Source organism: Carcharhinus amblyrhynchos, chromosome 24 (assembly GCF_965287045.1).
Source record: "Carcharhinus amblyrhynchos chromosome 24, sCarAmb.v2.hapA, whole genome shotgun sequence".
NCBI classification, from domain to species: domain Eukaryota; kingdom Metazoa; phylum Chordata; class Chondrichthyes; order Carcharhiniformes; family Carcharhinidae; genus Carcharhinus; species Carcharhinus amblyrhynchos.
In genome coordinates, this window is record NC_137347.1 from 36,054,628 (window position 1) to 36,079,198 (window position 24,571).

Genomic DNA, 24,571 nt, shown 5'->3' on the forward strand with positions numbered 1-24,571 from the left:
GCAGAGAGCAAACTAAGACTGTGTTAATCTGTTCACCTCAGTAAATCAGACCATGTTAAGTCCAGCAAACCAATTCAAACAAAACAAACTTGGAATAAACAACCTACCTATCTTCCTCAGGCACCTTATAAACAATCTCAGAATTGTCACAATGCAGGAGGCCATTCAGCCCATTGTGTCAGCACTGGCTCTTCAAATGAGCATTATGACTTTGTGCCATTCCCCTGCCTTTTCCCCATTGCCCTGCACATTTATTCTATTCAAATAATCATCTAACGTCCTCTTAAATGCCCCAATTGAACCTGCCTTCACCATAGTTCCAGGCAGAGCATTTGCAGGCCTTAGCCACTTGTGTGAGAAAGCTTTTCCTCACATCACATTTGCTTCTTTCGCAAGTAACTTGAAATTTGTGCCCTTTCATTCCTGATCCTTTTACAAGTGGGGAGTTTCTTCTAATCTACACTGTACAGTCCCCTTAATGATTTTGAACATCTGTATCAAAACTCTTCTCAGCTAGCTTCTCTCCAAGGAGAACAGTCCCAACCTCTCCAATCTATCCTCAGAGTTTCCCATCCCTGGAACCATCTTTGTGAACCTCATCTGTAGTCTTTATCCTACACAGTGCCTAGAACTGTACACTTCAGCTGAGGTCTAACTAATGTCTTGTACAAGCTCATTGCACAAGTTCCACAAAACCTCCTTGCTCTCGTACTCTACACCCCTTTTAGTAAATCCCAGGATTCTGTATGCACGATGACAGTGTTTAGCAATGCTGCCTCACATCGCCAGGGACCCACCTTCAATTCCCAACTTGGATCAGTGTGTGGAGTCTGCACATTCTCCCCGTGGGTTTCCTACAGGTGTCCAAACGATGTGCTGGTTAGGTGCATTGGCGATGCTAAATTCTCCCTCAGCGTACCCAAACAGGCGCCGGAGTTTGGCAACTAGGGGATTTTCACAGTAACTTCATTGCAGTGTTAATGTAAGCCTAGTTGTGACACTAGTAAAATAAACTTGCTTATTAACTGCTCTCTCCACCTTTCCTGCTACCTTCAATGATTTATACACATATACACCCAGGTTCCTCTGTCCTGCACACCTTTACGAGGCAATAAAGAGGCAATACGGTGGAGACTCTTCCCACTCAGAAAGGACAGTAGGACTAGGGGGCACAGCCTCAAAATAAAGGGGGGGCGGTTTAGAATGGAGTTGAGGAGGAACTTCTTCACTCAAAGGGTGGTGAATCTCTGGAATTCTCTGCCCGTTGAAGTGGTGGAGGCTGCCTCGCTAAATATTTTTAAGACGCGGGTTGATGGGTTTTTGATGAGAGGGGATTAAGGGTTATGGGAAGAGGGCGGGAATGTGGAGCTGAGCCACAACAGATCAGCCATGATCTTATTGAATGGCGGGGCAGGCTTGAGGGGCCAGATGGCCTACTCCTGCTCCTATTTCTTATGTTCTTATGTTCAATACTAAGCAGAAACAGGACAATACTCCCCCCAACTGAAGAACATACTGTTCCTCCCAAACTGCATCGCCTCATACTTCTCTGCATTGAACTTCATCTGTCGCCTATCTGCCCACTCCACCAACTTTTCTACGTCCTTTTGAAGTACTACACGCTCCTCTTCAATACTTACAGATCTTGTGTCATCTACAGACTTTGCACACCAAGGTCTAGCTCATTCGTATAAAAGCAAGGATCCCAATGCCGACCCCTGGAGAACTCCACTACAAACCTTCCTCCAGCCTGAAAAGTATCCATTGACCATTTCTGTTTTTCAGCCAATTTTGTATCCATGTTGCAACTGTGCCTGTTAGTCCATGAACCATAACTTTACTCTCTAGTCTGTTGTGTGGCACTGTATTGAATGCCTTCTGAAAGTTCTTGTACACCACATCACCTGCATTGCCCTCATTGACCCTAACTCCTCAAAGAACTCCAACAAGTTAGTTACTTCCCCTTTAAAAACCCATGCTGGCTCTTCTTCATCAACCCACATTTTTCCATGTGACTACTAATTCACAGAATCATAGAAACCCTACAGTGCAGAAAGAGGCCATTTGGCCCATCGAGTCTGCACCAACCATAGTCCCAGCCAGACCTTACCCCCATTTCCCTACATATTTACCCGCTAATCCCTCTAACCTACACATCCCAGGACACTAAGGGGCAATCTTAGCATGGCCAATCAACCTAACCTGCACATCTTTGGACTGTGGGAGGAAAGCAGAGCACCCGCAGGAAACCCACGCAAACACAGGGAAAATGTGCAAACTCCACACAGACAGTAACCCAAGCCGGGAATCGAACCTGGGTCCCTAGAGCTATGAAGCAGCAGTGCTAACTACTGTGCTACCATGCCGCCCCCAATCCTGAATGATTGTTTCTAGAAACTTGCCTACCACTGACATTAAACTGACTGCCCTGTAATTGGTGGGGCTTTATTTGCAACTTTTTCCCGAACAAAACACCAAATGGTTCATTTTCCAAAAAAAATCATGACGCAAGAACTCATATCTTCGACTTTTTATTTAAAATATATTTGTGGCGTTACACAAGGTGTAATCGTAGCACACCGATGACAAAAAGTGCAAAATCTTCTAGAATTTAGCAAATAAGGTGCCTTTTTTTTAAAAAGCACCTTTCTTTGCATGCCAAAATATAAATCTGACAAGCCAATAAAAATTACACTGCTTTTCCACTGCTTAATTTGTGTATAAAATGAAAAGTCCAATTGGTATTTCATGCATCTGTGGACTAGCTGTTAGTTCTAATGGAAAGTCAATCAGTGTACTTCCAATTCAGAAACTATCCTTGTAATTCAATCAATCTACACCATCATTTTCACAACCAATAAAAAGCGTAACATAATTTGCTTTGACTGTAGACACTAGGGTTGACAACATTAAATTCACAGTAAAAATCTTGGCACGCTAAAGAGGTACAATAAAAGAAACCATTGGAGGAGTGGTTAAAATGAAAGCTCTAGGTACTAACGTGAACTAATCTCCACCTACGTTACCAAGTGTGGCGCAGTGCACCACCGCCTCAGGGAATAAGGACTTGCACAATTACATAGCACCTTTCACAACCATAGGAAGTCCCAAAGCATTTTACAGCCAATGAAGTACTTTTGAAGTGTAATCTTTGGATGCACATTACTAAAACCATCACAATTAAGAGTCTTTAGACTCTTGAGAGAATGGGAATGCAGGGAAATTATTTTCAAAAACCTAGAGGATACAGCGTAATGAATTTAGTGATTGATTTGCCAGTTGCTTAAACTATCCTTGAAATCAGTGCAGATGTGCCCTTGCTGCTTTAGAAAACTGCTCAATCTCACCTCCCCGTGCACTGCTCATGATTTTAGCACTCTTAATGGTGGTGGTCCATTCACTTGTATTCTCATTATTCATTCATGGAATACGAGCTTCGCTGAGGGGGGAACATTTATTGCCCATCCCCAACTGCCCTTGGCAGCAGTTAAGAGCCACATTGCGGCAGGGCTGAAGGTCTTTATGGCAATCGATGACAGTTTCATGATCACCATTACGAAGGCCAGCTTTCAATTCTAGATTTTGTTTAAATCGACTTCATTAATTAACTGAATTTAAATGTGATGGGATTTGAACCCAGGTACCCAGAGCACTAGTTCGGTGAAATTACCACCATGACAATGTCTCCCCAATTCATTTTCGGTCCAAAGGCACTCCATGTGAGACTTTATTCGACTTGTAGTTGCATGAGCATTGCAAGTGCTGTACTAGACTAGCAATGATGTAGAGATGCCAGAGTTGGACTGGGGTAAACCCTGGTGTTGAGACTTCTTACTAGACTAGCAACCCAGAGGTCGAGTTCAAATACCAACTGAGCAATAAATCTGAAGAAAAAATGCAGGAATAAGTGGGTCAGGTAGTATCTGACATTATGAGTATTTCCAAGCATCTTCAGTTTATTTTTCAAATTTCCAGCATTTTGCATTGTCTCTAAGTTAAAGCAGCAAAGCTGGTAACTTTAACTACGAAATTTGCTGGATTGTTGTATGAAACTAACTGTTTCATTAATGTCCTTTGGCCCTACTCAGCTTGGCTTATGCTGGATTCTAGTCTAATGCTATGCAGACAGTTGTAACTGACCTCTGAGGTGGCCTAATAACTAACTCAGTTATAAAAACGATCGCTGGGAGATTTAACATCACTTTCCGAGGAGCAATAGATGTGGTTTTTCTGATGTTGCTCACATTCCGAAAACAAAGCAAAGAGCATTGGCTTTGGACAGAAAACAGTTGGAATGAAAAGAGGGGTGAACATTAAGAGTGCCAAGATCACAAGCTGTGTAAAACATCACATCAGCTCTAATTCATCTGTTCATCATTGAGCATCCCAGTAAAGACTTGATCAAAACCAATGGAAAATCCTGCAAGTTCACAGGAATGGGTTCGGCAAGTTCTATTTGCTCATTTCATCCACAAGATCACCACAAGTGCTGATCGTTAGAAGTGGATGTCACTGAATAGTGTGTGAAAAGATCTGTTGGTAAGGTTGAAGGTGAGAAGGAAACAGATGTCCCCTTTGAGGGGCAAGAATTAAGTAGAAGGACAACAGGAGTTTGTAACAAAACCTTTTGTCCAGACGGCCAGTTGGAACTCAGGTCCCCCTCCCTTCCTTGTGGCATCACTGAGGGATCCTACGTTCCACTACACTTCTACATGTGTTGCAGCATTCCTTAAGTCAGACACTGGTGGGGATTCTGGCCCTTTACAGATAGCTTGATGCTACTCCATAGCATGTGGGCACTAAATGTCAGTTGGACGCAGTAGGCAATTTTTAATACGCTCCAAGTAATACCTTTATCATTTTTAACCACATTTCTAGGTAGCATTTAAGACAACAAGATGGCAGTTGTGACACATGCAAAGATCATTTGACATTTCCAATACTTGAGTGCAAAGTAACCAGAGTTAATTAGGGAACGTGGTTACAGTGAAATTCATCAAAACAAGTAAGAATGGTCCAAAAGAATCTCCCCTCAAACCTAGATATTGCAGTGTAAGCATTTTTAAAATGATACGATTTGAACTAACTTCAATTTGAGTTACCTTGTTCCATTAATAGCCCTAGTGTTTACAGTAACTACGCATTAAAACAAATGCCAATTTTATGAAAAAGTTTGACCATTACATCAAAAAGTTTTATTTCTGTAAATTCACTCAAAATGTCCTAAAGCACATACTAGTATGGCTGGGGGAAAAAAAAACACTATCAATAATACAATCACTCACACTCTTGCTCTCTCAAACAAAATGTCTGATGCATTTACACAGGAGTTAATGCTACAGAGCACCCAAGGCATTAGATTGGGCTGTCACATAATTTGGTCAGAAGTACCCCCTCCCTCCCCAAAGTGAGTTGCTCCACTTGGCTCAGTCTCATGGTCAATGGTGCCCCAAAAACTTGGCAGTAATGGGGTGGAAAAAATAAAGGAGGTTTGAAATCAGTGCGTCAAGTCTACACAGTAAACCTACTGTAGGGCTGCAGTAGCTTTTTGTTCTTTCTTTTTTAAACCCCACCCCCGGATGAAATCTAAAAATGACAATTTCCAGCAATATGAACCTTTCTCTCTTATAAATTACATGCTACTGGGTTGCTGGGTCGGGATGCCAGGCGTTCCCTGTCGTTGAAGAGTGTACATTGCACCCAGAAATTGATCAGCGATTCGACCGGCCTCCCTTAATCCACTCAATAAAGCGCCATGAACTGTGGCAGGATAGTTGCGAATAGTGTGTTCCCCAGCAAAAAAGAGGCGAGGAACTGGCTGCAATGAAAGAAATAAAATGATATCAGTTTTGTAGACAGCATATCAAAATAGAAACACTAACGTCAGTGGTTTATATTTAATAGGGTTACAGCAATCCATGATTCAAAGATTAAACAAAAACTTCAATTAAGCAGTAACTTTATCTCTTCCTCTGGAGGTGCAAAGGCTTGTTAGGAAATAATTGTACCTGCATTACACAACACCAGGGTTTACCCCAGTCCAACGCCAGCATCTCTACATCATTGCTAGTCTAGTACAGCACTTGCAATGCTCATACAACTACAGGTCGAATAAAGTCTCACATGGAGTGCCTTTGGACTGAAAATGAATTGGGGAGACGTCGTCATGGTGATAATCTTTCATATTCTGTACTACCAGCTATAAAAGCCAGCTTTTTGAATGGAACTTTATCATATTCCTTCTGGAAATCTCAACATGCTGCAGGGTTTATCCACTTTTGGGGGTTAAAATTGAGGAAGCTGGTCAGAAAGGGAGTTATATTGACTGATATTTACTCTGCCATTGTTGTGTAAATAATCAAATTAACAATCGTTTACATTATTTTAGTCAGGATTGATGCAAGACTGGTAGGTATATAGTCACCAATGTAATATTTATTTTAAACACCATGTTTACCTGTTGTCAAATTTAGTGGCACTTCACCATAGTCCAAAGTTTCTCTAATTAATGCTGTCAATGCCTCCTTCCATTAATGTCCTTCTTAGTGGGACATGTGGATTATTGGTTGATGGAAACAGCTGCCTTGACTAATTCAGCACTGGTTGGGAATCAAACCTGGTATTTTCTGCACTTTACAGCCAAAGAAATGAAGGCTTTCATTTATGTAGCATGAGCCACAACTTCCCAGTGCCACAGAGCACTTTTTAGCCAGTGAATTATTTTTAAAATGTAGTCACTAGTGTAATATCGGAAACGTGGAAGCTGACAAATGCCCAGATAATCTGTTTCTGTGATGGCGCCTGATACCAAGGGAAAGTTGCTATAACGAAGGGCGATAGCGAGAAGCACCTCTATCACAAAACCATCCGATGTACTGACCTGCAGTTAACCTTAAATCCAGTGAATTTACTAACTATATTAGGAGTCCAGTTGCTTGCACTTAAGCTTCTACGCGCACTACAACATATCAGAGCAAAGTCCTCAAACAGAGTTATGAATCTGCCCAGGGCAAGAACTGGTACGCAATTTAATCTTTTAATCTTGTGCAATCCAGTTCTCTTTATTTCATTCCAGATACATCAAAAGATTTGCCAGGTGAAAGCATTGGACAGAATCAGTCAGGATGGTTGATTCATGGACTTATATAACCATCACTCTCATAATCCAACAAAAGTCTGCTAGGGCATGTGTGTTTAATCAGTGTTTTGCAACTGAGGAAAGTTTATAGCTAATCAGTCATAATGTGCCTCTTCCAGCCCCATATCCCGCCTGCCACATGTCCTCATGCCAATTTCCAACTTTACTCAAGTAGCCAGGACTCCATATTTCCTGCAGTCTCCTCACACAGCTGAGCAAATGCAACATGCAAAAAGAGGAAACATGTTGTAGAGAGGGAAAAACAGGAGAACGAGGAGGGAAAGACGGTCAAAGTAAGTAGAGACAGGAAGGAAAAAAACATATATAAAAATAATAGAAGTGACAGAAGGTGAGGAAGAATGAGAGTGGAAGTAAAAAGAGCGTGTGGGAGACAAGACAATTAGTGCATGCAGCACTGCTACGGACAGAAGAGAGGCAGTGATCATAATGCAGATTTTGCAAACATTTGTGTTATTGTGAAGAAAAACATTAAATATATTTCTCTTGCTTCTTAGTAAGATCTGGAGAGCTGTCATAAATTTTCTTAAACTATCACTGATGGGGTCAGACACCTGTAACAATTTTTGAGAATACCCCTAACATTAAATCATTCTTTCTGCGCTGTTCGCACCAACTGGACAGTCAGGATGTGACCGGAGGGGGGCTGACAGCTCCCCAACAAAAATAATACAAGGTTGTGGATTCTGACAAAAAAAAATTCCAATTGTACGAAATGGCTTTTCATTTGGAATACCAGCACACACATTTCATTAATTCCACCCCGATTTCCAAGAATGGCTTTCATTTAAAAAAGTGAACTATATTTAAAAATAGAAAAGCTCAAGATAAATGGCAGATTCCTAATATAGAAAGGAATGAAACAGCAAGAGAAGGTGCAGAGAACTGAGAAAGGAAATAAGATAGGAAGGCAAAGAGAGCATGAGAAAACATTAATGGATATCTTAAGAGGGATCATTAAAATATTTTATAAAACTATAAACACTAAAAGTGGGGTCAAGAAATGAGGTGGGGAATAAAGACCAAAGGAGATCTTCTTGTAGAGACAGAGGACATGACTGAGGTATTAAACCTTGTACTTTGCTGGCAAGACCAATATCTCTTACATAGAATCCTACAGTGCAGAAAGAGGCCGTTCAGCCCATCGCGTCTGCACCACCCAGGTCCTAACCCCATATCCCTACATATTTTACCCACTAATCCCTCTAACCTATGCATCTCAGGACACTGAGGGCAATTTTAGTACAGCCAATCAACCTAACCCGCACATCTTTGGACTGTGGGAAGAAACCCACGCAGACAGGAGGAGAATGTGCAAACTCCACACAGACAGTGACCCAACCAGGAATCAAACCCAGATCCCTGGAGCTGTGAAGCAGCAGCGCTAACCACCGTGCTGCTAATCCCTAATTGCTCTGGAGAAGGTGACGATTTGACATTTTTTTTGAACCATCTGGTACAGGTTCACTCAAACTGCCTGAAAGGCGGTTCCAAGTCATTTGACCCTGTGACAGTGAAAGAACAGTGATATAGTTCAAAGTCAGGATGATTTGTGCAATGGAGAGGAACTTGCAAATGGTGCTGTTCCCATGCATCTGCTGCCCTTGCCCTTCTAGGTATTGGAGGTCACAGGATTGGAAGGTGATGTTGGAGTATCCTTGATCAATTGTTGCAGTGCCACTGTGGACCAGCGATGCAGGGGCTAAAAATTTAAGGTGGTAGATGAGTGTTGATCAAATGAGCTGCTTTGTCCTGGAGTACTGAATTTCTTGATTGTTTTTGAAACCACACAGATAGAGGAAAGTAGAGAGTATTGCATCACACTCCTGATTGTGCCTTGTAGATGATGAACAGCCTTTGGGGAGTCAGCAGGCAAGTTACTCACCACACAAGTCCCAGTCTTTGATCTGCTCTTGTAACTCTTGTGGGAATTCAGGCTTGAATTCTACCACAGCAGATGGTGAAATGTGAATTCAAGAAAAATCTAGAATTAAAAGGTCTAATGCTGATCATAAAACCATTGTTGTAGAAACCCACCTGGTTCACTAATGTCCTTTAGGGAAGGCAATCTGCCATCCTTATCTGGTCTACATGTGACTCCAGATTCACAACATTGTGGTTGACTCCAGACAAATGTGAGCTAATGCATTTTGGAAGGTCTAATACAGATGGAAAGTATACAATAAATGGCAGAACCCTCTAGAGTACTGATATGCAGAGGGATCTGGGTTAACAGATATGTAGATCACTGAAAGTGGCAATGCAGGTGGAGAAGGTAGTCAAGGCGGCATACGGCAATCTTGCCTTCATCGGCCAGGCACTGAGGTTAAAAACTGGCAAGTCATGTTGCAACCTTATAGAACCTTAGTTAGGCCGCACTTGGAACAGTGTTCAATTCTGGCCACCACACTACTAGAAGGATGTGGAGGCTTTGGAGAGGGTACAGAAAAGATTTACCACGATGTTGCCTGGTATGGAGGGCATTAGCTATGAGGAGAGGTTGGAGAAACTTGGTTTGATCTCACTGGAACGATGGAGGTTGATAGAAAGACCTGATAGAAGTCTGCAAGACAGGAGAACCTGATAAAAGTCTACAAGATTACGAGGGGCTTGGAGAGAATGGACAGTCAGAAGCTTTTTCCCTAGGGTGGAAGAGTCAATTACTAGAGGGCATAGATTTAAGGTGAGAGGGGCAAGGTTTAAAGTATGAGGAAAGCTTTTTTTTTTACACAGAAGGTGGTGGGTGCCTGTAACTTGCTGCCGGGGGAGGTAGTGGAAGTGGATACGGTAGTGACTTTTAAGGGATGTCTTGACAAATACATGAATAGGATGGGAATAGAGGAATATGGTCCCCGGAAGGGTAGGGGGTTTTAGTTCAGTCAGGTAGCATGGCCGATGCAGGCTTGGAGGGCCAAAGGGCCTGTTCCTGTGCTGTAATTTTCTTTGTTCTATGTTCTAACTACAGGCCAGTTAGCTAAACATATACATTCTTTATATATATCTAATTTTGACTGGATTCTTTACCTGACATCAGTCATAACCCTCTTTCTCTACTTAATTTTAATCTCTATTTTCTTAATTATCCAAGTAGCTCCTGGTACAGATTTTGTTAGCACAATTGAAGCCCAAGGGATTAAAAGGTGAAGACAGAAATTGGTTAAGAGACAGAAATTGGTTAAGAGACAGAAATTGGTTAAGAGACAGAAATTGGTTAAGAGACAGAAATTGGTTAAGAGACAGAAATTGGTTAAGAGACAGAAATTGGTTAAGAGACAGAAAGCAACGGCAAATAGCTGCTTTTGCAGACTGGTGCGATGGACACGTTGTGCCAGTGATGTCCCCCAGGGTCAACATTAGGATTAAGTTCTTTTTGTTATATAGAGCATAATCTCAAACTGTGCCAAAGACACAAAACTCAGAAATCAGTAAACAATGAGGAAGATGGTGACAGACTACTACAAGAGGACATAAACCAACATGGCAGATGAATTTTAATGCAGAGAAGTGTGAAGCGATGAACTTTAAAAAGAACAATGAAGAGGGGAAATATAAACTAAATGGCATAATTTTGCAGCAGGTTAGCATAATATGCAAATTCTTGACAAAACATTATGTGGAGTTGCCTGCGTTGGACTGGGGTAGGCATAACAAGTAATCTCACAATACCAGGTTAATGTCCAACAGGTTTATTTGGTAGCACGAGCATTTGGAGCACTGCCCCTCCACCAGACTCACCTGATGAAGGCGCAGCGTCCCAAAAGCTTGTGCTACCTAATAAACCTGTTGGATTTCAACCTGATGTCTTGACAAAGCACACCTCCATCTCTTGTCAAAATAATATAAAAGCAAATTACTGCAGATGCTGAAATCTGAAACAAGAAAAGAAAATGCTAGAAAATCTCAGCAGGTCTGGCAGCATCTGTAAGGAGAGAAAAGAGCTGACGGTTTGAGTTCAAATGGCCCTTTGTCAAAGCTCTCATTTCCTTTTTAACTTGCTTCAGCCCTTTAAGCATGCAGGCGCAACAGGCAGTAAAGAAGTCATGCCTTGTTGCAATTATACAGGGCATTGGTGAGGCCACACATTGGTGAGGTCTGACAAATTTACTGGAGTTCTATGAGGATGTGTCTAGGGCAGTGGATAGAGGAGAGCCGGTGGATGTGGTCTTTCTGGATTTTCAGAAGGCGTTTGACAAGGTACCTCACAAGAGGTTATTGCAGAAGGTCAGGGGACATGGAGTTGGGGGTAGGGTGTTAGCGTGGATAGAGGATTGGTTGTCAAATAGGAGGCAGAGAGTGGGGGTCAATGGGTGCTATTCGGATTGGCGGTTGGTGACTAGTGGGGTGCCCCAGGGGTCGGTGCTGGGGCCTCAGCTATTTACCATTTATATAGATGATCTGGAGGAGGGAACCGAGTGCAGGGTGTCGAAATTTGCTGATGACACCAAGATTGGGGGAAAGGCAAATTGTGCGGAGGGTGTGGAGAGTCTGCAGAAGGATCTAGATAGGCTGGGCGAATGGGCCAGGAAATGGCAAATGGAATTTAATGTTGGCAAGTGTAAGGTGGTCCACTTTGGTAGGAAGAATGGTAGGAAGGACTATTACTTACGTGGCGAAAAACTGCAGCAGGCGACGGTGCAGAGGGACCTCGGGGTCCTTGTGCATGAGTCGCAAAAACCCAGCTTGCAGGTGCAGCAGGTGGTCAGGAAGGCAAATGGGATGCTGGCCTTCATAGCGAGGGGGATTGAATATAAAAGTAGGGAGGTCTTGCTGCAGCTGTATAGGGCATTGGTGAGGCCGCAGCTGGAGTACTGTGTGCAGTTTTGGGCGCCGCACCTGCGCAAGGATATTTTGGCCCTGGAGGGAGTGCAGAGGAGGTTTACTAGGCTGATACCGGAGTTGAGGGGGTTGAGCTATAAGGAGAGGCTGAATAAACTAGGCTTGTACTCGTTAGAGTTTAGAAGAATGAGGGGAGATCTCATTGAGACGTATAAGATGATGAATGGGATGGATAGGATAGAGGTGGAGAGACTCTTCCCGCTCAAAAAAGACAGTAGGACTAGGGGGCACAGCCTCAAGATAAAGGGGAGGCGGTTTAGAACGGAGTTGAGGAGGAACTTCTTCACTCAAAGGGTGGTGAATCTCTGGAATTCTCTGCCCGTTGAAGTGGCGGAGGCTACCTCGCTAAATATTTTTAAGAAGCGGGTTGATGGGTTGTTGATAAGAGAGGGGATTAAGGGTTATGGGGAGAGGGTGGGAAAGTGGAACTGAGCCACAACAGATCAGCCATGATCTTATTGAATGGCGGGGCAGGCTCGAAGGGCTAGATGGCCTACTCCTGCTCCTATTTCTTATGTTCTTATGTTCACACCTAGAATAGTGCATGCAGTTTTAGTCTCCTTATCTAAGGAAGGATTTTCTTGCTCTAAAGGAGCACACAGGTTTACCAGACTGATTCCTGGATTGCCAGGACTGGCATATGAGGAGAGATTGAGTCGATTAGGATTACATTCGCTGGAGTTTAAAAGAACAAGGGGGGATTTCATAGAAACCTATAAAATTCTAACTAGACGGGTAGATGCAAGAAGGGGGTTCTCGATGCTAGGGGTGTTCAGAGACAGGGGTTACAGTCTAAGGATACGGGATAATCCTTTCAGGACTGAGAAGAGCAGAAACTTCTTCACCCAGAGACAGGCAAGTGTGTGGAATTTGCTACTACAGACAGCAGTTGAGGACAAAACATTCTATGTTTTCAAGGAGGAGTTAGATATAGCCCGTAGGATCAAAGGATATGGGGAAAAGGAGGATCAGGCTATTGAATTGGAGGATCAGCCATGATCAGAATGAATGGTGGAGCAGGCTCAAATGGCCGAATGGCCTACATCTGCTCCTATTTTCTATGCTTCATAGCCACTCGGTTCCATACTATCCTCCTACTCGTCAGGGCTCATGTATGCAGATGTTAAAGTGACACATTGGTATGACTGAAAAAAGCATGTGGGGCCCCTGGTTTTATAAACAGATGTAATACATAAGACAAGGAAGATAGAACCACTTGTTTTTATGCAATGAGCCATCAATGAATTAAAATGCACTGCTTGAAAGGGTGGTGGAAGCAGGTTTATAAGCAACTTTCAAAACTCTGCAGGACTATGGGGAGATTTCAGGGAAGTGGGACCACTGAATAGCTCTTTCCAAAGCGCAATGGATCAAATGGCCCCCTTCCGAGCTCAATGATTTAGATTAAGCACTCACAGCATATCCTTCGACGTTTGCCTGCTCACTGAATATTCCTTCTGAAATAGCTGTACACCTCGACATTAGTGCTTTCCTGGACACATGTGCAGCATATTTATCAATTCAGCTGCAAACTCTTGACAAAACACATTTCCATCTCTTGGTGGTTTTCTTTTCAACTTGCCTCACCCCTTTCATAAGCACTCAGTTCCACACCAGCCTCCTACTTGTCAAAGAAGTAGGTCACAAACAGCTCTCCACAGCTTCTGCCATAAACTATGCTTGTTCTAGCATCAAACTGGCATTACTGCTTTCCATAGTACATGATGCAAGAGCTGAATACAAGTTGGATCTCATCACAAACTGAAAAACACTGTCACAACTGACTGAAGTCATACACTTTGTAGTTGACTGCAGAAATTAACTTTCCATTTATTGTAATAAATTATATTTTCTAACTTAAAATAGGGTCTGGGTTCACTAGGTTGATCCTGAGAATGGACTGATTTCCTTATGAGGTTGAGTGGGTTGGCAGAATCTGAGCAAGTGATCACCATTTAAGACAGAGACGAGGAGGTTAGTTCTTCTCTCAAAGGGTAGTGAATCTGTGGAGATCTTTACCACGGAGGGCTGTAGAGGCTGGATCATCAAATATGTTCAAGGCTGAGATAGATTTTTAATTAGTAAGGGAATCGAGGGTTATGGGGTTAAGATGGGAAAGTGGAGTTGAGGGTTATCATGCTAGTCATGATTTCATTAAATGGCAGATCAGGCATGATAGGCCAAATGGCCTACTTCTGCTTCTATGTCTAATGCGTTTCATTTAAGAGTTCTTACAGAAGCAGATTTGAGTTAGGCCAATATATTTGACTTGTGTCAGAAATATCATCATAACATTGTATGTCAACATGTCCAGTATTGCAAACTGCAAAATATGCTACAACAAACCTAAGTTTTGTCAAGTGCACACTCCCAAGGCTTTAATTCACAGACCCAAATATGCTTCCCTATCAACAGTGATAAACTTGGTACTTCTCCAGTTATGTTTTTATTGTGGATGGACATTTATAAGTAGACCACTGACAGCTTTCCATTGGAAAGAACAATGACAATTTCATTCCTCCATCCAATATTCTTTACTGAAATTCTATTAACATTGAGATACTACAATAGATGCAGTAAGTTCATGTCTCTGATTCTGATACTTGGCAAATAAAAAAGTCTACAATATTATGAGCAAAAATTGAATACCTCCAGTAATCAAAAAGCACATCTCTTCTCGAGCTAATTACTTCACAGTAAAACTGAAGATTTTTACCTGAGGAGCCCCAGGGATGCTGGGGCCTGGGGTCACTGGTTGTGCCATTAAGTCATAGTCATTCCCAGAAGAACCAGCAGCTACGTAGGAATAGGAGCCACGTGCCCATGGGTCAGCACGCCAGCGAGTGACAACAGTTTCCTTCGGCTGCAAGGATAAAGAAAAGTATTCAATTGATAATGTGACAAACCACCTTTCTACCTCAGAGCGAAGGATTATTCAGTCGCTGAGTCCTATGGATATTGCTTAGGTACAATAATTGAAGCTTTCTTCAGAAATTCAGTCTTCAAAAACTCCCGACCGATGAAAGAGATGAAAGAGAAGTCAACTTCTTGCAAACACAATAAATATGTACTGGGAAAAAAAGGTTTTATTTCTTTGGGACTTCATCTTGTATATTTTTGTCCCCCCTTTGGGACAGGTTTGCCCCACCAAAATGGCAGCCTCATATATTTAAGGCTCAATCTTGTCTTCCAAATATTGCCAATCACGATCCCACCAGCCCACGCCACACTGTCAAGGATCACAAAAGGAGAGAGAATTTTTCCACATGCTTGCACAAAGTTTGTTTAATTATAAACCAGGCTAAAGCAGACTGAGTGTGGCCCAGCAAATACTTGCCGCTGTACATCTGTTATTAAGGTCAGTAAGTGTGTAGGGCAGCTCAAGGTCAGGTATTCACATGTAATGAGCTGTCCGCATGAATCCGGTGGCACAGTGATTAGCATTGCTGCCTCTCAGCAATAGGGACCTGGGTTCAATTCCAGCCTCATTTGTGTGGAGTTTGCACATTCTCCCCAAGGATTTCCTCCGGGTGTTCCGGTTTCCTCCCACAGTCCAAAGATGCGTGGGGCAGGCTGATTGGCCATGCTAAATTGACCCTAGTATCAGGGGATTAGTAGAGTAAATATGTGGAGTTACAAGAATAGGGCCTGGGTGGGATTGTGGTCGGTGTTGACTCGATGGACCAAATGGCCTCCTTCTACACTGTAGGGGTTCTACAGATTCTATGAATCAGTCAATACATCAGGTTGATCTGGTTACAGGAATCAGAGGATAACGGCAACATATGCTACAAAATGATAACCATGGATAAATCCTATTTCTAATATTCAGGACTGTGGAGGGTGAATTTCACTGAGTAATTCAGAAAGCAGAAAAAAAATCAGCCAGGGAATTTCTTACAGAAGTTTAATTGAAAGCTTTAAAAATAACACTCATAAATATCAATAAGTGGTGCCATGATGACATTATTCTAAAACACTTTTAAATAAAACTTAAAACTACAATTTAAGAATGACATGTTTTACACACTATTCAAAGTCCCAGTGAAGTGCTTTTCATACACATCATTAAGATGTTTTCTGTATTGCTTCAACACAGCTGAAAATGTTAGGATGGGGAGAAAAATGCTCTACTTAAAGTTTATTTATTAGTCACAAGTAAGGTTTACATTAACACTGCAACAAAGTTACTGTGAAATTCCCCTAATCATCACACTCCAGCGGCTATTTGGGTCAATGCACCTAGCCAGCATGTCTTTCAGACTGTGGGTGGAAACCGTAGCACTCAAAGGAAACCCACGCAGACACTGGCTAGCATCAGTGCTAACCATTTGTATTAGTCTAGAGAATTAAATATTGTGTGAAAAGATCCATGGTTGTATAACTATTGGGAGGTGGATGAGAGGAGATTAACTGAATAGGTCATTCCTGAGATCTGCAAGGAGAGTTGTGTTCGACAGCAGGAGATAAGGACATTGGCTATCTTTCCCAACGGATGTTGATGGTCAGTGGATGTGACAATACTGTAATGAAAGGATGGTCTCAGGGGAACAGGGTCCCATGCTACAGTTGCACTACATCAACCATGTCTCAGCACTCTCAGCCCAGTCAAAAAGATTACTGATTCAGGCATAGCACTGCAACCTCACATCACCAGGGACTCAGGTTCAATTCTCGGCATGGGTCACTGTCTGTGTGGAGTCTGCACATTCTCCCACGTCTGCATGGGTTCCTCCAGGTGCTCCGGTTTCCTCCCTCAATCCAAAGATGTGCGGGTTAGGTGGATTGGCCATGCTAAATTCTCCCACAGTGTACCCAAACAGGCACCAGAGTGTGGCAACTAGGGGATTTTCACAGTAACTTCATTGCAGTGTTAAAGTAAGCCTACTCTTGACACTATAAATGAAGTTGAAAGTTAATTGTGGAGTCATTTTAAAAAAATGAATGACTGGAAACAGAAAAGGAAGTCAATGCAAAACCTGCAGAATGTAGTAAATGCAAAATTGTTAGGAGATATAGAACATAGAACATTACAGCGCAGAACAGGCCCTTCGGCCCACGATGTTGCGCCGACCAATTAAAAAGCAATGACCTTCTAACCTAAACCAATCCCTTTCCATCCATAAACCTATCCACGGATCTCTTAAACGCCCCCAAACTAGGCGCATCTACAACTGCAGCAGGCAGGGCATTCCAATCCCTCACCACCCTCTGAGTAAAGAACCTACCTCTGACATCCGTCCTATAACTACCACCCCTTAATTTAAAGCTATGCCCCCTCATGCTAGCTTTCTCCATCCGAGGAAAAAGGCTATCACTGTCCACCCTATCTAAACCTCTAATCATCTTATATGTTTCAATAAGGTCCCCCCTTAGCCGCCTTCTTTCTAACGAAAACAACCTCAAATCCCTCAGTCTCTCCTCATAGGACCTCCCCTCCATACCAGGCAACATCCTCATAAACCTCCTCTGCACCCTCTCCAAAACCTCCACATCCTTCCTATAATGTGGGGACCAGAACTGCACACAATACTCCAAGTGCGGCCGCACCAGAGTTTTGTACAATTGCAACATGACGCTGCAGCTCCTAAATTCAATCCCCCTACCAATAAACGCCAAGACACCATATGCCTTCCTAACAACCTTATCCACTTGATTCCCAACTTTCAGGGATCTATGTACATATACACCTAGACCCCTCTGTTCATCCACACTATTCAGAGTCCTACCGTTAGCCCTATACTCTACACATCAGTGTCACTATGTGCACCCATTATCAACCAAATTCTGCTTTTGTATGTCATGCACACTTTTGTATCGTCAATCTTGTCCGCAATTGTGTATTATATGCGTGGCTGTACATTTTGCATATTTTTTTAACTTCACGTTAACGGGACCTAGTCAGTTCTCCACATTCTACGTAGGGCATTTCTATGAAACATAAATCAGTCTTTGCAGAACTTCTGGAACTGGGCAGCAAAAAACTTACTCCTTGAAAAACATACAGCCCTAATTACAAACAGCAACTTCTGAAATGAGGACGACCCCCTTACAGAAAAGCTGTTCGAATATTGCTTGATTTAAACAAAAGCAAAATTATTCTAGATGCTGGAATCTGAAATATAAACAAAATGCTGGAAAATCTCAGCAGGTCGGCCAGCATCCGTGGAGAGAGAAACACAGCCAACGTTCTGAGTTTGGGTGACCTTTGTCAGAGCTCTGACAAAGATGTTGTCAGATCTGCTGAGATTTTCTAGCATTTGTTGTTTTTGTTGGTTGATTTAAATCTTAAACAACCAGGAGTAATACATATTGTTTCTGAAAGAAGACATACACCCTAATGCACGAGAGATGTCACTAATTGTAACACCCCACACCAATGAATAACTTGGTTCAGAAGTGCTGACATTTTGCGATAATGATAGACCACATTCTTTTCACATAAGTTCAAAGAGCAGTAAAATTTTGACGTACATGGATTAACAGAAACAATTAATCTAATTACTAGGGTGTGGGTAAATTTTAACCCGGTTTAACCAGTGATTACGAAATCATAACATGGTCGATTTACCCGAATTTCATGTCAAAGGCTGAATTTAATGCTGGTTAGCACAATGACAATTAATTGGTTTTACCATTGCAACGGAAACATGGTACAGGGAGCAAATCATGCATCAGTATAAAGAACTTCAAACATGCTTCAAATGTACGTAATGCCCCCACTCACATTAAAACGAGCATATTATTCTAAAAGATACAAAGTAGCAGCATTAACACAATCTTCTCTGTAAGCTGTGTAGCAACCCAAAAGTCCCCCATACAGGCTAGTTATAAGTTATTGTACATATGCACAATAAAAGGAAAGAAGCTCCACAGTTAAATAATGAATTATAAACACACACAAGAAAAAATGCGAAGGAAGGTTGGGTGGCACAATGGTAGCACTGCTGCCTCACAGTGTCAGGGACCCAGGTTCAATTCCCAGCTTGGGTCAATGTCTGTGTGGAGTTTGCACATTCTCCCCGTATCCGCGTGGGTTTCCTCCAGGTGTGCCAGTTTCCTCTCTCAGTCCAAAGAAGTGCAGGTTAGGTTGATTGACCACGCTAAATTGACCCTTAGTGTCAGGGGAACTAGCTAGGTTAAATGCATGGAGTTATAGGGATACAGCCTGGGTGGGACTGTGGTGATGCAGACTCGATGGCTTCCATCTGCACTGTGGGATTCAATGATATGCAGGAGGGCAGGTGGAATTAAAGCATTAATTGCAGTTCCACCTGAATAGGGCAAGAAGCCACCAATGGGCGGGGACAGAGGCGGGGGTTGGTGCATTAATTGCAGTTCCACCCAATTAGGAATAGATATAGGCAACATTGCAGACACAGCGAGAATATATGTTTCTTCTTGTGACTTGAAATAAGTGACAAAATACTTTACAGTACAGTAAATAATAATTAGTCCATAATCCAGGGCATTGTCATTGCAATATGTCAACGGTACACAACATCTAAATGTGCTTTGGTGCAGTGTTTACCATCATGTTTATTAAACAAAAGCAAAGTTAATCAGAGTACCTGTAATAACTCTGCTTTAATGGTAGAGGATGCTGGCAGGCATGAAACCATGATCAGGAGGTGGGGTTAGCTCATTACGCTGGGGGTGCGCTGACACCTGCTATGGTGGTTTGCCCAGGCTCGGGTAAAGTAAATGATCAGGATAGCCAATGAGGTTAAACCAAGGCTTTACCTGCTGTAATTTTTCAAAGCCCTCTCGGCCTTTTGGCAAAGATGAAGCGTTAGATCAAGCCTGGGAGGGGGTGCAATGCCTCATCCTGTCAGCTTGGATTGTGTTTGATCGAGTCCAAGACGGGATGCAATATCCTTGTCTTGTCAGCTTGGATCTGGTTTGTCCCTAGTGTGGGGATCATGATTGGACTTAATTTGAATTGTATTTTTTAATTAGAAGTAGAACTCCGAAAGGCACCAATAAAAATTAAAAAAATGGCCTTTAGGGAAAGTGACCCTTCTTTGGTTTAAGAAAAAGTGGCAACAAAGCCTGGGAGGAGCCACCTTACAAATGATAATCTAGAGGGTGGAACCTGGAAGTGGGAAGAGGGGAGAAAGAGCTAACCTAGTGACAGATCTTTACCCTACACGCTGTACGAACATTTTCAGTTCAGAAATTCCCACATTGGTGAAGAGCGAGTTGCTGAACGTTTGAGGGGTATCCTTACAGTTAGACATTGGAGTATCTGACAATAAGCAATGGATCTTTATGTCACTGTTCAGCGTACTTTGAAATCCCACTCCTGAACAGGAGTTTTTTTTCCTTGAGTTGAAACAACGAAGGAATTCCTCACCGCGTGATAGATTTTCTATCTTGTCCAAAATGTTGATAACTTCCACAGTGGGAGACAGCAATAGACCTGATGATAAAAATATATATTATGCTGTGAAAAGGCATACAGACGGAATTTTAACAGAATTATCAAAGTGGATGTAACAGTTAACTACTATACAGAGAGCTATTTATAAATTTATGTCCACTCACCAGTGATCTGGACCCTGAGGTAGATGTGAGAGCTTCAGGAATCTTTTCCAATCTGTTCCTCCTGTCATAATTGATTCATCTTCATGCCAAAATGAAATGTTTTAGCCAAAACATTTTGCTTTATTTTGGCTTGCCCTATAACCGTGTGTGGTTTGATAAGCTTGAACACTTCACTTGTGCATCGTAAGTTATCCATGCATTTGTCCTTCTTTCCGGCAGCGATGCAGCTATTGCCAACAAAGAAACTTAATGCCTTGCTGAATGGTTGACACGATGCAGGAACTTTGTTTATTCTAATGCATGACAACCAAACACAAAGAACCTTATTGGAACTGCTAGGTTTAAATACAGCAACCAGCTTTTAATGGGGCGACTTAGGGCACCATGTGCTGACATGTCTCAGGATGCAGATTATTGCTAAAGAGTTCTTAACAATTGCAACTGGAATTATCAGCCCAGCTCATTTACTTAATCCTTCCACAAAAATCAGCTTTCATACATTTCCTCGGAAATTACCACCGGAATTAATAAACCACTAAAATACTTACACTGCAGTATGTTTGTAACAAAGTCTGAAATTACGTTTAAAAACAGTGAACATTTCAAAGCATTAGCCTTCTCACCCTCCTTTCCATTTTTGCAGCTGCCCACCATTTTCCCACCAAGAAAGACATAGATTATAATCAAGCAATCTTAACATTCTCATACCTGTGGTACTGCACTGCTGCCAAATATTCCTTTTAAGATGGCTAGACAGCGACCGACAATGACATCATCACTAATGTTCTCCATTATTCCGGCAGCCTCTCCAGCCACTAGAGCCAAAAGGATTGGAGCTGGTAATGGACAAATCAAGAGTGAATGGAATTGCAACCACATGCTTATGATTACCCAAAGCAAGTTCCATATTTTGTGCAACTACAGAGCAACCGCAGCATTTGTGGATTTAAAAGGTGTCCAAATATTTTAGATACTTTACTCGAACTAACTATATACATTTCCATGAAAAGGAAACCTGAAGGCAAAATATAGCCAGAAAGCATAAGATGGACCCAAATGTGTCGAAAAATGTTGAACATTCAGAAAAGCACATTTTATTACAAATGGTGTTGATTTAGAATGTAAATAAGCTCAGACAATGTGTCACTTTGGGATATGAAGCCCTTACTGCTGTTGGAACTGTAGCTACAGCTGTTTAACATTTGCAAGCTTTCTTTTATATTAATTCAAGCTCTGCCACAACACACTATGTTGAACATGAATCACAAAACCATTTATAAAATCCAGCATCTAGTTGGATATTCAGAGAACTATAGAAGTATTGAACCACATATTTCAATAGCATCGCATTGAAACGATCGCTGCACTGTATCAAAAGAAACAACTAAAGGGTGCAGTTGCTTAATAATTCCTAAAGTCTAAATTAGAGCCCAGATCAAGCAAAATTAGGTACTGTGACAAACACATCATAGAGTAAATAATTACTGGGAGGGTATGAAGAATGAAAATTGTGACTACAAAGTGCAGGCATGTCTTATCTTGATCAGCGGAACATAACCTTTATCAGCAAATTTGAGCATGGATCCCATTCTCTGTGGGGCCACCTTTGAAGTTTTACATTAATCGTTCCTGCAACAGCCTAACCCCGTTGCACACCCTCCCCACACCAAAAGAAATCAGGAGTTGTGAAGTTATGCACAAGTTGTTTTGGATCAAAGAAAATGTTAAAACTCCTACTCATGAACTGAGATTGCTCAATAGAAATAAAATGACTGCACAGTATCAAAGAAGGATAACTGCGGTCAAGAAAAGACATTAAAAGATCAACAATTATTTCAAATTAAACATCAGCAAAGGGAGCTGATTTTAATCGGCTCACCCCTGGAACTGGTGTCTGATGTCCAGTTAGAACCATAGAACATTACAACACAGAAACAAGCCTTTGGCCCTTCTTGCCTGTGCCGAACCATTTTTCTACCTAATCCCACTGACCCGCAACCTGGACCATAGCCCTCCACACCCCTCTCATCCATGTACCTGTCCAAGTTTTTCTTAAATGTTAAAAGTGAGCCCGCATTTACCACTTCATCTGGCAGCTCATTCCACACTGCCACCACTCTCTGTGTGAAGAATCCCCCTCTAATATTCCCTTTAAACTTTTCCCCCTTCACCTTTAACCCATGTCCTCTGGTTTTTTTTCTTCCCCTAGCCTCAGTGGAAAAAGCCTGCTTGCAATCACTATCTATACCCACCATAATTTTATACACCTCTATCAAATCTCCCCTCATTCTCTTATGGTCCAGGGAATAAAGTCCTAACCTATTCCATTTTTCTCTGTAACTCAATTTCTCAAGTCCTGGCAACATCCTTGTAAACCTTCTCTGCACTCTTTCAATCTTATTAATATCCTTCTTGTAATTACATAAGAACATAAGAAATAGGAGCAGGAGTAGGCCATCCAGCCCTTCGAGCCTGCCCCGCCATTCAGTAAGATCATGGCTGATCTGTCGTGGCCCCCCCCTTTATCTTGAGGCTGTGCCCCCTAGTCCTACTGTCCTTTCTGAGCGGGAAGAGCCTCTCCACCTCTATCCTATCCATCCCATTCATCATCATATACGTCTCAATGAGATCTCCCCTCATTCTTCTAAACTCTAACGAGTACAAGCCTAGTTTATTCAGCCTCTCCTCATAGCTTAACCCCCTCAACTCCGGTATCAGCCTAGTAAACCTCCTCTGCACGCCCTCCAAGGCCAAAATATCCTTGCGTAAGTAGGGCGCCCAAAACTGCACACAGTACTCCAGCTGTGGCCTCACCAATGCCTATACAGCTGCAGCAAGACCTCCCTACTTTTATATTCAATCCCCCTCGCTATGAAGGCCAGCATCCCATTAGCCTTCCTGACCACCTGCTGCACCTGCAGGCTGGGTTTTTGCGACTCATGCACAAGGACCCCGAGGTCCCTCTGCACCGTCGCCTGCTGCAGTTTTTCGCCCCGTAAGTAATAGTCCTTCCTACCATTATTCCTAACAAAGTGGACCACCTCGCACTTGCCAACATTAAATTCCATTTGCCATTTCCTGGCCCATTCAACCAAAACTGCACACAATACTCTAAATTTGGCCTCACCAATGTCTTATACAACCTCACCATAACATTTCAACTCTTATACTGTACCAAACGTACCAAAAGCACTCTTTACGACCCTATCTGCCTGTGATGCCACTTTTAGGGAACTATATATCTGTATTTCCAGATCCCTCTGTTCTACTGCACTCGTCAGCGTCCTGAATTGACTAAAGACAATCAAAGTCTGCTAAAACTGTGATTCCATTCATTTTTACTGTGCATGAAGTGCAAGAACCAGAAATATACAGAAAGATCATTTTTTAAAAATACTTCACATCACCGCATAGAAGATTCTTTTATGTCTGAGGGGGAAAAAAAGTAGCAAAACAAAAGCTTTTATCAGTCTTAACTGGACATTTGGCCAATTTGCTTTTGAGATTCAAATCATTTTGTGATTCTTAAATGAAAATAAATTACCAAAGGTCGGACTGAATTTTTACCCCTTGAGAACATTTAACGATACAAAATACTTATACCAAAAAAAATTTAAAAGACTCTTGCACTTGCCTAGATTACTTAGAGGAGGTACATGCCATACACTAATTGTTATTTAACTTGTTGCAGGAAAAATCATAGAAACCCTACAGTGTACCAGGAGGCCACTCGACCCATTGAGCCAGCACCAACAACAATCACACCCAGGCCTTATCCTCGTAACCCCACATATTTACCCTGCTAACCCCTCTAATCTATGCATCCCGGGACACTAAGGGGCAATTTAGCATGGCCAATGCACCTAATCTGCTCACATCTTTGCACTGGAAATCTAGAATCCAAAAGTCTACTTTGACAGCAAATACAGCAAACTCTAGGTGCAATAATACATTTATTACAGCTTCAATTAAGGTTTGGCGGTTTGATTTAATTTAAACAGGAGATTGGTGCTAACTGGCTGCTAACATGCA

At 42.1% G+C, this 24,571-nt stretch overlaps 1 protein-coding gene across 2 annotated transcripts in view; it reads right to left on the bottom strand.

Moving 5' to 3' along the window:
- Nucleotides 1-2,518: 2,518 nt before the first annotated feature.
- The window catches only part of kdm1a (lysine (K)-specific demethylase 1a), a 68,950-nt gene continuing 46,897 nt past the window's right edge, over nucleotides 2,519-24,571 (bottom strand). For both annotated transcript variants that reach the window (XM_080211243.1, XM_080211242.1), the window contains exons 19-21: nucleotides 21,248-21,375; nucleotides 14,709-14,855; nucleotides 2,519-5,818 (exon numbers count right to left, since the gene is read on the bottom strand). In XM_080211243.1, coding sequence (XP_080067369.1) covers nucleotides 5,633-5,818; nucleotides 14,709-14,855; nucleotides 21,248-21,375 — 461 coding nt within the window. In that variant the 3' untranslated portion in view covers nucleotides 2,519-5,632. The remainder of the gene's footprint in view (nucleotides 5,819-14,708; nucleotides 14,856-21,247; nucleotides 21,376-24,571) is intronic.